The sequence below is a fragment of the Schistocerca serialis genome, chromosome 11 (genome assembly GCF_023864345.2).
Source record: "Schistocerca serialis cubense isolate TAMUIC-IGC-003099 chromosome 11, iqSchSeri2.2, whole genome shotgun sequence".
Taxonomy (NCBI): Eukaryota; Metazoa; Arthropoda; class Insecta; order Orthoptera; family Acrididae; genus Schistocerca; species Schistocerca serialis.
In genome coordinates this window covers 197,565,750-197,578,506 of record NC_064648.1, presented here as the reverse complement: position 1 = coordinate 197,578,506, position 12,757 = coordinate 197,565,750, and the positions used below count along the sequence as shown (strand labels likewise).

Sequence of the window (12,757 nt, the reverse complement as noted above, 5' to 3'; positions counted from 1 at the left end):
GAATAAAAAATGATTCAAATGGCTCTGAGCACTATGGGACGTAACATCTAAGGTCATCAGTCCCCTAGAATTTAGAACTACTTAAACCTAACTAACCTAAGGACATCACACACATCCATGCCCGAGGCAGGATTCGACCGAGCGAGGTGGCGCAGTGGTTAGCACACTGGACTCGCATTCGGGAGGACGACGGTTCAATCCCGTCTCCGGCCACCCTGATTTAGGTTTTCCGTGATTTCCCTAAATCGTTTCAGGCGAATGCCGAGATGGTTCCTTTGAAAGGGCACGGCCGATTTCCTTCCCAATCCTTCCCTAACCCGAGCTTGCGCTCCGTCTCTAATGACCTCGTTGTCGACGGGACGTTAAACACTAACCACCACCACCACCACCACCACCGCAGGATTCGAACCTGCGACCGTAGCAGCCTCGCGGTTCCGGACTGAAGCGCCTAGAACCGCACGGCCACCGCGGCCGGCTATTCGCCGAATAGGAAGCAGTTTACATTCAGTAGCAGAAATATTAAGGCTCAAGAATGAACAAGTAAAAAGTCCTAGTTGTAGCAAGTGCAAGTGTGAAGATTAGAAAAGAGTGAGAGTGATCTATTGATTGTGAAGTATTAATAATAGTTATTTCTCAGTAAAAATATTGTTATGAGACACGTAACAATATTTTTATAATAAAGTAACAATAGTTTCCCATACCTAGCTCCTAATAAGAGTTATGAATGAGAAACTGTTGATGCGTACATTTCCGGTAATAGTGACTTGCGAGAAGATTCCTAAAAACGCATTCTTACTGTGTAGGCCCTCTATTCAATACACTAGAAAGGAACGCAATCGACAATAAAAGTTCGACACACATAAACTGCTGGACGGCGTGATCATTGGAAACTCACCCTTACATTATACGTCATAACCTACGTATTGGCTTGTCGCTTTCACAGTAGGTACTTGTTCACACTCCATAAAAGTGTGGAAGCGAACATTCTGGCAGCGAAACAACTAAGCCACATATATAAGGGAAGCAAAGTCAGTGCCACGTAGTTTGAAAGCTACAATCGTCGAGATAACTTGTAAGTGATAAAAAGTGAACAACTGCTGTTACTCGCTATTACCAGAGACTTCAGTCAGTGTTGTGCTTAGTGATGTTAGAAATATGCGGAGTGTGGCTGTGTATGTTTTAGTGCTAAGTGTACCAGTGTTGCATTTTTCAGTGCGAATAAACTGTTTATTCGAGAATTAAACTTTGCATGTGACTTGATTATTTTCTAGTACGGTAAAAGTGAAGGTAGCTCAAGATATCTTTAGCGCCCCCTCCTTGAGGTTTTTCTGTATCCGCCTCTGGCTATATTCAATATAACGCTGCTATGCACTGCCTGCCTCTGTGCTAGAGGCTAAGTCTGTGGCTCCGCGTCAGTGCTGCGCTGGAATTCCACAGTGTGCAGACTCTAACTGGCGTAACCGGCTCGAACCAACTGGCGAAACTGACCCCCCAGTCTCTTTTTTTCTTTATTGTAATTTCATTCCCCTGCCCCATGGGCAGAGGAGGGCTCACAGCGGCTGTTCAGCCCAACGGTTTTACAACATATATGAAAGTGGAATGCTTACAAAAAAGGTGGGGTGATAAAAGGGGACATAAAAGACACAGCAACTGGAGATTATGGGAGTTAAGATATACGCTAATACGGGGACATGCACAGGGGGCGACAGTTAAAAAGTCGATAGAAAGTTAAAGGAACACATTTGTTCAAATATGGTTCAAATGGCTCTGAGCACTGTGGGACTTAACTTCTGAGGTCATCAGTCCCCTAGAACTTACAACTACTTAAACTTAACTAACCTAAGGACATCACACACATCCATGCCCGTCGCAGGATTCGAACCTGTGACCGTAGCGGTCGCGCGGTTCCAGACTGTAGCCGCTAGAACTGCTCAGCCACTCTGACCGGCTGGCAATTTGTTGTACACTTAAAATCACAGGAGTCAAACACAAGTTCAAAGTCCGCCACAGTATAAAAACCACATAGAGAGAGACAGTTAAAAACAAAAACAATGGAAACCACGACACTCTCAAAGAATAAAACTTGCTGGTAGGAAGCTGGAGAGGAAGAAAAAAGAGAGCAGGGGGGATGTGGGGGTGGGGGGGGCGGGAGGAAGAGGAAAATGGGGGGACAGGGGGCGCACCAAGAGGCAGAAGATGGGTAGGGGGGAGATGAAGAGGGAAGACAAGGCAGGAGGGAGTGCAGAGACACAGAAGGAGAGTGCAGGAGGGGAGGGGGTGTATAAGGTTGAGGAGAGGGAGTCCTGAGGAGGAGGGAGGAGGAAGGTGGAGTTGGTAGATGTCAAGGCAATCATCCAGGAGGGAAAGAGGTGGAGGGTGTGGAGACAGAGAGAGGGCGGGACACAACGGTAAAGGCGCAGCAACGGGCTGGGGGTGGAGATGAAGGGGGACACGTGGGGGTGGGGGGGATCGAGTGGGCGGACAATATAAGGATGCGGATGTGTTCAAGGAAAAGGAGGAGGTGGGGGATGAGGTCCTAGACACTCAAGTCTGTGGCGGCAACCCTAAATACTGCCGGCTGAGAGGGTGTTGATGGCGCGTTACCAGCGAGGCTTGTCGTTGGCCTCTATCGATACTCTTGTAACCTCTATGCCACATGGTCTGCAGGTGCCAGCGTATGCCAGCACATTCTACACTCCTCCCCCCCCCTGAAATGCCGCACCATTAGTGACGCTGCAAACGAGAGCGGGTAGGGAGACAGGACGCTGGACGTCGTGATGGGCCGGGAGCCGTGAATGTGGAGGACAGCAGACTCCTGACTGTACTCCACCATTTGGCTTGCAAGGTAACAGGAACACCTCCGAAAACTGCTGCCGGTGCACACGTCCAGACCTGAGGGAGTGTGCTGGAGCGATGATGGCGACGGCGATGGCAGTTCCACATCCGTGGAGTCGGCGAGCGGGGATGGCAACGGCGAGGGTGCATCGTCCATCTGCTACTCCTAGGGTTCCCTGGCTGCGAAGGCTGAACGGTCGCGTTCGGCCATAAATCTGGGGGAAGAAAAGCAGCAAAATCATGGGACAAATGACACGAGTGAATTTGGTTCTGGTGGCGTCAGTGCAAACCATTGGGACCTGCAATGAAGTACATACATGATCCAATGCGTTCCTGGATGCCGTAAACCCTGCACAGCGGAAAGCAGTGGAAAGCTATACTGGCGGACCATTAGCGGCGCCGGATGCTTCGGTGGGTGTAGCGAGTGGACCAGTATCCGATGGTGGCAGCCGTACTGATGTTCCGCCTGTGTTGGTCCGTCTCATGTGTGGGAGCGCAAGACTCAAGTTTCACACGGAATTTGCAGTCTCCCCTCCACAATCGCCCAAGGCCGGTCACGTGATTCCACCTCCACACGGGGCATGACAAGTAAGAAGAAAGTGCCAGGCAAGTATCTTCAAAATTTGAGGTCGGACATTGATCATTAACTTTCAGTCACCATCTTATTTGATTTCCCTTGACGTCTACACTCTTAATAACAACAGAAAGCCGGTAGATATTTAAATATATTTCGCGCTTCCTGCCATTATGGAAACAGGGAGTGGGGATCCCGAAATATTATTCGTGGAGTCGATTGACTGATTATTAAGTACAAGGTCAAATTTATCAAATTGTACAATAGTGACCTCAGATATAAATAGCATACTTAGTACAACGTAATTATCTCAAGTTAATATAATAATGACTAACAGGTTAAAGCTAGTAGAAATTGAATTGCTGCAGCAAGATCTAATCAAAAAACATTTTCCAACCTTTAACTTCCATATTATGGTTTCTGATATTCGAAGGGAAGAGGATGTTAAGACAAGAATCTTTAAAAACGACAAATACAAAACACAGAATTATTACTTTTATAAAACCATAATACAATAATCTTGATTTATCCCCTTTGTCGAAATCAAACTGGTCTTTGGATCGAGGCTAGAACCCCATAGATGGACACACTCTGTAGAAATCTTTAATGAATAGAAAGTGATACTTCCCTTCTGTTGCAGCACGCCTCAACTGCTGCCACTTTCCTGTCCAGTAATTCATCAACACTCTGTAGAAATCTATAATGAATAGAAAGTGATACTTCCCTTCTGTTGCAGCACGCCTCAACTGCTGCCACTTTCCTGTCCAGTAATTCATCAACATGGAACATGTATATGGCGTTTTCCGTTTACATAAGCAACAGTACACAGAGTTCATTGACACAGACCGTGCCTTCACTTACATATGGCTTAGACACTGACTTCAATCCAAATTGTAGTTTTGAAACAGCGCCACTAACCAGTCTCTATGCCCGCCCGGTTAGCCGAGCGGTCTAAAAAATGGCTGTAAGCACTATGGGACTTAACATCTGAGGTCATCAGACCCCTAGACTTTGAACTACTTAACCCTAACGACATCACACACATCCATGCCCGAGGCAGGATTCGAACCAGCGACCGTAGCAGCAGGGCGGTTCCGGGCTGAAGCGCCTAGAACCGCTCGGCCACAACGGTCGGCCGAGCGGTCTAACTCACAGCTTTCCGGAGCGAGAAGGAGCGCCTGGTCCCCGACACGAATCTGCCCGGCGGACTTGTATCAAGGTCCAGTGAGCCAGCCAGTCTGTGGATGGTTTTTAGGTGGTTTTCCATCTGCCTTGGCGAATGCTGGCTGGTTCCCCTTATTCCGCCTCAGCTACAATATGTCGGCGATTACTGCGCAAACAAGTTCTCCACATACGCTTAGACTACCATTACTCTACCACGCAAACATAGGGGTTACACTCGTCTGGTGTGAGACGTTCCATAAGAGGGTCCACCGGGGACCGAAGCGCACAATAACCCTGGGTTCGGTGTGGGGCGGCGGAGGGGTGAAGTGGACTGCGGTAGCCGTCGTGGCGTTGTGGACCACTGCGGCGGTCGGCCGTTGTAGCCGAGCTGTTCTAGGCGCTACAGTCTGGAACCGCACTGCTTCTATGGTCGCAGGTTCGAATCCTGCCTCGGGCATGGATGTTTGTGATGTCCTTAGGTTAGTTAGGTGTAAGTAGTTGTAAGTTCTAGGGGACTGATGACCTCAGAAGTTAAGTCCCATAGTGCTCAGAGCCATTTGAGCCACCACTGCGGCTGCAGTGGGGATGGAGCCTCTCCGTCGTTTCTAGGTCCGCGGTTAACATACATACATACAACCCGTATCTGGGCTAGTGATGGTAGACGAAACGTGTGGTAACGCCGGTTCACAACGTAGGCTGTGTGCAAAGACCAAGCAAAATGCCTTCTTTCCTTGGTCTGTGAGCTGTGTGGTGTTTACGGACCTGATACTACATTGCGTGTAGGAACGTCGTGAATGTTGTGATTGTCAGGTGCGATTGGGATGCTTTCACAGTAAGGACACAACGTATTAACTGAAAGTTCAACATGGATGTCGAAAACTTGGAAATTTGTGGTATGGTCTGATGGGACCAAACTGCTGAGGTCATCGATTCCTAAGCTTACTCACTACTTAAACTAACTAACGCTAAGGACCACACACACACACACACACACACACACACACACACACACACACACACACACACACACACACACACACATCCATGGCCGAGGGAGGACTCGAACCTCCGCCGTGGGGAAGCCACACGGACCGTGACAAAGCGCCCTAGACCGCGCGGCTACCCCACGAGTCTCGTGTATGTCGAAACATATGGTGTTTTAAAGGTACGAAAACACGAGTTCCATTTGGAAGGTAACCTCAAAACTACTCCAAGAAACACTAAACAATATGTCGAAAACCTTACGCATTCCGTTCTTCTTCCGTTCTTTAGCGAGAATACACATCTTCAAGTGCGGACACTCCAACCCAGTATCCTTCTCTGAATGAAAATAAACGTAACAGTGATTTAACCGTAAGTGTAACAATGGGTAAGGAAACCGTAGATGGAACTTCGCCCGTAATGAAGATTAGAACTGTAGATTTAACAGTAGCCACCTTCACAATGATGAAAGGCGAATAAACGTAAATGAAGAGATCCCACTGCAAAATGTGTGTATCAGTGATGTACAAAATAACATTCCTGTACCAGATAGAAATCAGTTATTCAAAGGGAGGCCAAAAAGGGAACGGAAATGAAGTAGAAACACCACCACAGGGAGACTAGGAAAAAATGTCGCATCCGAAGCAAGGGCTATTTTACTTAAAGAAATGTCCTTGGAGAATCTACAGAGTTCAGACATTACCTCTGCCATTGCAAATGTTTGGAAGAAGTAGGAGAGTACAATGCTGGGAAAGAATTTGACAAATTTTGTAGTGTCGAATCTCATGATGCTCAGCATGCATTGATTTACTCAACGGTTTCTGAGTTTGACACAAAACAGAAGAGTGTGAAAATATCGACCAAAAAATGTTTAGCAGCTTACACGAACTGTGTGGGGTGGTTATATGTAAAACGTTCTTTTCACAGACGTTCAAACATCAAGTTGTAAAGTGAACAACGCTTTACAAAATAATAAACGTCCTGAAGGAGCCGCATTTGTCATGGAGTGGGTGATGGACAAATACACTACTGGCCATTAAAAGTGCTACACCACGAAGATGACGTGCTACAGATGCGAAATTTAACCGACATGAAGAAGATTCTGTGATATGCAAATGATTAGCTTTCCAGAGCATTCACACAAGGTTGGCGCCGGTGGCAACACCTATAACGTGCTGACATGAGGAAAGGTTCCAACCGATTTCTCATACACAAACAGCAGTTGACCGGCGTTGCCTGATGAAACGTTGTTGTGATGCCTCGTGTAAGGAGGAGAAATGCGTACCATCACGTTTCCGACTTCGATAAAGGTCGGATTGTAGCCTATCGCGATTGCCGTTTATCGTATCGCGACGTTGCTGCTCGTGTTGGTCGAGATCCAATGACTGTTAGCAGAATCTGGAATCGGTGGGTTCAGGGGGGTAATACGGAACGCCGTGCTGGATCCCAACGGCCTCGTATCACTAGTAGTCCAGATGACAGGCGTCTTAAGGCCGGTTCCCACTAGAGCGCGGCAGCGCGTCGTGCGGCAACGGCAGCGGCAAGCGTTTTCAGCTTTGTCACGGAGGCTCGCGGAATCGGCGTTCCCATCTGGAGGCGGCAGATGCTAGCGGTAGCCAGTGTCAGACAGCCATTGAGGTACGGGGTGGGACCCACTGAAATGCCCGGTGCGTTTGATTAACTTTATCTTACACCTACATGAAGGAAAGGCGAAGTTGGGTGAAGACATACCAATTTTTCATTTTCTGTACAACGTACTGTTTCACATATTTCATTATTCATGTTTTCTCATTTCACCATAAACAGATTTCATGACTACCGTTCATGATTGTTCACTATCTCCTAACACATTGAAACAATGTACGACAAAAGAGATTATTCAGATAGTTAAACGAGACAAAAATTTAAAATCTGATATGGTAGCAGGTACAGGAAAACACTAAGAACACAAAGGCTTGGGGGAAGGGATGAAAGTGGAAGCCACTGATAGAATTTCGCACAGAGCATAATGTAATCATCGCCAGCACCTTGCTTAAGATTCATCAAAGAATAATACATATTTGGAACAAAGTTTTCGAAACCAGATTTTAAATTATAAGACATTTCCCGGTGCAGGCGCAAACCTACAATACTTTATTGGTTACGAGCTGCAGTTTACAACCAAAGAGACAGTAAACGGTAACAAATTAAGGAAATGGAACTTGAATAAGTCAAGACCTACAGTTTTTCGATAATCTTAAGGTTACCATAATGCAACGACTGACTGAAGCAGGGAAAGGAATCCGCTAGAATACGAATGGATATCTTTGAGAGAAGAAGAGGTGTATACAGCAAAGTATGTGAAGGGGAAGAAGGTACAGTAGAAATCGTTAAATAAAACGTTATATATTAAATTTGACAAGAGGGAAAAATATAAAAATGCAGCAAATAAAGTAGGCCATGGGAAACGTCTAAACATGAAGTTGACAGAAAGTCCAAAATTGCAACGCGATTTTGCACTTGGAAAACATAGGGGAATGAAAATGAGAAAGAACAAAGAAAAATTTGCTCAAAGGAGAAGCAACTGTCAAGAACTCATTTGGCAAGCCAGAACTTAGCAAATAAGAGAAGGCTAGAAAGTGGAAGGAATATGTAGAGAGGAGAGGGGGTGGGGTTGTACAAACTAACATAAGCACAATGTTAGATTCCTGTGAGATGTCTGAACATGCAAGGCAATACTGATCCTACCACTTAGCTAAGTAGACACACTGAAGAACTGCGAAACTGTGTTTATAGCATTTGCTTGTTTAGAGAAAGGTTTCGACAATCTTAATTAAAACATTCGTTGAAGCTCTGGAGATGTCATCCATAGAACACAGGGCCACAAGATTATCTACAACTTGTACAGAAACCAAACTGCATTTCTAAGACTTAAAGGACTTGAAAGGGAAGCAGTAATTGAGAAGGCAGAAGTAGAGAGGATATGAAATGAAGACTGTGAATAGCAAGAAAAGCGTTCTGAAAAAGAAAATTTGTTCACATCAGATATAAATTCTAATGATTGGGTACTATTTTACAAAGGTATTTGTGCGGAGTGCAGCCTTGTATGTAAGTGAAACGTGGGCGATGAACAATTCTGTCAAGAAGACAATGGACGCTTTCAAAACGTGATGAACAATAAGAATGCTGAAGATTAGATATGAGGATCGTGTAACTAAAGAAGAGTTACGGAATTAAATAGAGGAGGAAGAGGAAATTATGGCACAACTTTGACTACAAGAGGGGTAAGTTGACAGGACATATTATGAGGCATCAAAGATTCAGGACAAAAGGGGTTGGGTGATAGTATTCGGATAATAATCATCTGTTGAAATGCTATTCTACTAGTTTATCTATTAATGTAAGCAGGTAATTTACTCTTCCATGCACTCCTCCACAGAACATTTAAACCAAAACTGAAATCAGCTGAACACCAAATCTTTCAACCACTGTCTGACAACTACTGCATTCACTTTCATCTTTCTATAACTATCACTGGCTAGCCACACACACATACAGATATAAGGAGAACAGAAATAAACAAACATTAGTTTTCAGCATATAATTCTTTAGGTTGGCAACATGTACATACACAAACCAAACAGGAAGGGACATGAGGTGAACACACTGTAGTTACGACTTCAAATCAGTGTTTTCGGTAAAATGTCTACAGCTAGTGACAAAAGAAAAAAGAGCGAATATGAAATTGTTCTTATGTTCCATAATCTAAGTTTTAGTTCAACCTCCAGCATGTGACCAGGTGAGGGGGAATGCAGATGTCCGCCAAAAACTCGGTTCACTGTAAGTAATCAGTTATTCACGTAAAAAAAGATGTTTTATGATCTGTTTTATGATCTGCAAGTATCACATATCAAAACAAAACTGAATCATTCTAGATTCCACCGACGATGCCTTAAAGTAAAAGGCGAAACGCGTCTTGAACCAATAAAGTACACTGGATAAAGAAAGAAACGTTTGTTACTTCCAAAGGAAATAATCAATAGCTATAGATACTTAGCCAATTACATCTTATGACATACCAGTAAATTAGTCTCGATTTATCTTCTCAATCCACATGCTATTAAATGCCGTTTAAAAAAATTCAACTATCCCTTCCGAAAAAACTGTAGTTTCTTTCATATCTCGGTAGATAAACAGATTTAGGATATTTATCATGTGACAAAATACATGACTTTTTACAAGTTATTGTTTGCAAAAAAACACTTTTCGATTTCTTGAACCGTTTACGAAATTTGCAGTTGATACAACCACATGGTTTACAACGAGCAGGACGAAGTATCGGTCGCGTAGCGAGCGACCCGCGCGCGGTCACTGTACGGCCAGTCCGCCGACATATCATTCAATATCTCGAGAATGGTGATAGCTATCGATCTGCTCTCAGCTTTAAAAACAATTTCGATATGTTGACTAAATTTCATACGCAGCAATGTATTACCTAAAATGAACTGTACGCAAAGTCCACGCAATGCGTTTTTACCTCTGCACACACATTAAAATTTCGTGTAAAGGTCTACGTAAATGCGATACAGCAAGTAACGAAAAGAAATTCGATCCTTTATCGAGAGAAGATATCAGGCTGTAACATGCCCAAGAATCAAATTTTTCTACCGAATAGTTTCCTTGTAATCGGATGATAAGTATTTCATGGCTGCCGCCGCGTCCGCGCCAGCGGTTCGGCGAAAGGTCGTGTGGCCCGGGCTTCCGTACCTGACGTCACGCTCAGCGCGTTCTGTGATTGGCGGCGCGCACCTGGAGTGCGGCACGCGGCAGCGGAAGCGGTTCGACATGGTCAAACCGCGACGCAGAGCTCGCTGCGCCGTGCCGCTGACGCCGTTTCCACGGCACCCAGCCGCTGACTCTCGGTTTTGTCGCGCGGCAGCCCTAGTGGGAACCGGCCTTTATCCGCACGGCTTTAACGGATCGTGCAGCCTCGTCTCGATCCCTGAGTCAACAGATGGGGACGTTTGCCAGACAACAACCATCTGCATGAACAGTTCGACGTTTGCAGCAGCACGGAGACCATGGCTGCGGTTACCCTTGACGGTGCATCACAGACAGGAGCGCCTGCGATGGTGTACTCGACGATTAATCCAGGTTCTATTCACAGCATCACGATGGTCCCATCCATGTTTGGCGACATGGTGGTGAACGCACATTGGAAGCGTGTATTCATCATTGCCATACTGGCGTATTCACCCGGTGGGATGGTACGGGGTGCCATTGGTTACACGTCTCGGTCACCTCTTGCTCGCATTCATGGCACTTTCAACAGTGGACGTCACATTTCAGATGTGTTAAGACTCATGGCTCTACCCTTCGTTCGGTCCCTGCGAAACCCTACATTTCAGCAGGATAATGCACGACTGCATGTTGCAGGTCCTGTACGGGCCTTTCTGGATACAGCAAATGTTCGACTGCTGCCCTGGCCAGCACATTCTCCAGATCTCTCACCAACTGAAAACGTCTGGTCAATGGTGGCCAAGCAACTGGCTCATCACAATACGCCAGTCACTACTCTTGATGAACTGTGGTATGGTGTTGAAGCTGCATGGGCAGCTGTACCTGTACACGCCATCCAAGGTCTGTTTGACTCAATGCCCGGGCGTACCGAGGCCGTTATTACCGCCAGAGGTGGTTGTTCTGGGTACTGATTTCTCAAGATCTATGCACCCAAATTGCGTGAAAATGTAATTACATGTCAGTTCTGGTATAATATATTTGTCCAATGAATACCCGTTTATCATCTGCATTTCTTCTTGGTGTAGCAATTTTAATGGTCAGTAGTGTATATCTCTGTATTTGAATATGCATGCCTATAGCAGTTCCTTTGACTCTTCAGTTTATAACATACCTTTTGAACATAACAAATAATTTTAGGGGAATGCATCATAGACCTAAAAGTAACGACATAACAATTAATTGAATGATCTATTATCAGGACATCATAAGTCGATGCAATAAATTAGTTACCGAAAAGCCTAATCAACTGGCTCAATCGTCTACTCTTTGTACGTGTTGCAGCCCAGACGGCCACGCTTGGAGTGTGGGACTATGTGGTACTGGTGGCGATGCTGGTCATATCCATGGGCATCGGCGTCTACTACCGCTTCACAGGCGGTCGCCAGAAGACCACTCAGGTAGGTCACACCAAAAGAAGAAGAAGAAATCACGAGCGCGCTGCTTGTGTAGTTTTGTAACTTCCCCTTTGTATGTAAGGAATCACTGTGCTGGAAAATCTCTTACGTTATTTGATTTTCAAACAGCTGAGCAAAACTCAACGTACTCACAAGGGGAGGCCGCCAACTGTGAAATTCAGATTCGATTCATACTGCGCATAATAACAGCTCATGGCCAGAGGTGTAATGTGGCAAAGCACCAAGATGCACTTCTCAGCCGTTGTCGAGAAAATCGACAGTTAAAATAAACCGTTGCGGTGAAATAGTCTCTACGATTTATAGTTTCCTACATCGTCATGGCGCAGCGGTAAGCGCTCGGGTTCGTAATCCGACGGTCGCTGGATCGAATCTCGCGCCATGCAACCTTTTTTTTAATATTTGTTTTTTGTAATTAAAAAATATATATAAAATTAACAATTGAGCCTATAAAACGAATATATATATATATATATATATATATATATATATATATATATATATATATATTTGAATTACAAAAAACAAATATAAAAACAATATAAAACGAATATCCTGAGAATCCTTTAAAGTATGAATTATACGTCTTATGTTAACTACACGTGTAAACATTATGAAGACAATTAATAACATTTGTGAAGTACAACTTTGTTTGCGGAAAACATAATCATGTTCGAAGTCGCCAGTTTTTAAGACAAACGACTTTCAACAACTTATTATATGCATAATTGTTGCAACTGATTGCCGGGAATTATATATATATATATATATATATATATATATATATATATATATATATATATATATGAACAAATACTAAAAAAAAAAATTGTATGGCGCGAGATTCGATCCGGCGACCGTCGGATTACGAACCCGAGCGCTTACTGCTGCGCCACGACGCTATTGGAAAATATAAATCGTAGAGAGTATTTCACCGCAACGGTTTCTTTTAACTGTCGATTTTCTCGACAACGGCTGAGAAGTGCATCTTGGTGCTTTGCCACATTACACC

At 44.6% G+C, this 12,757-nt stretch overlaps 1 protein-coding gene across 1 annotated transcript in view; it reads left to right on the top strand.

The window, feature by feature from the left end:
* LOC126427310 (putative sodium-dependent multivitamin transporter) overlaps nt 1–12,757 on the top strand; it is a 143,641-nt gene that overhangs the window by 20,606 nt on the left and 110,278 nt on the right. The window contains exon 2 of the mRNA XM_050089614.1: nt 11,615–11,730. Within this exon, the coding sequence (XP_049945571.1) occupies nt 11,615–11,730 (116 nt within the window). The remainder of the gene's footprint in view (nt 1–11,614; nt 11,731–12,757) is intronic.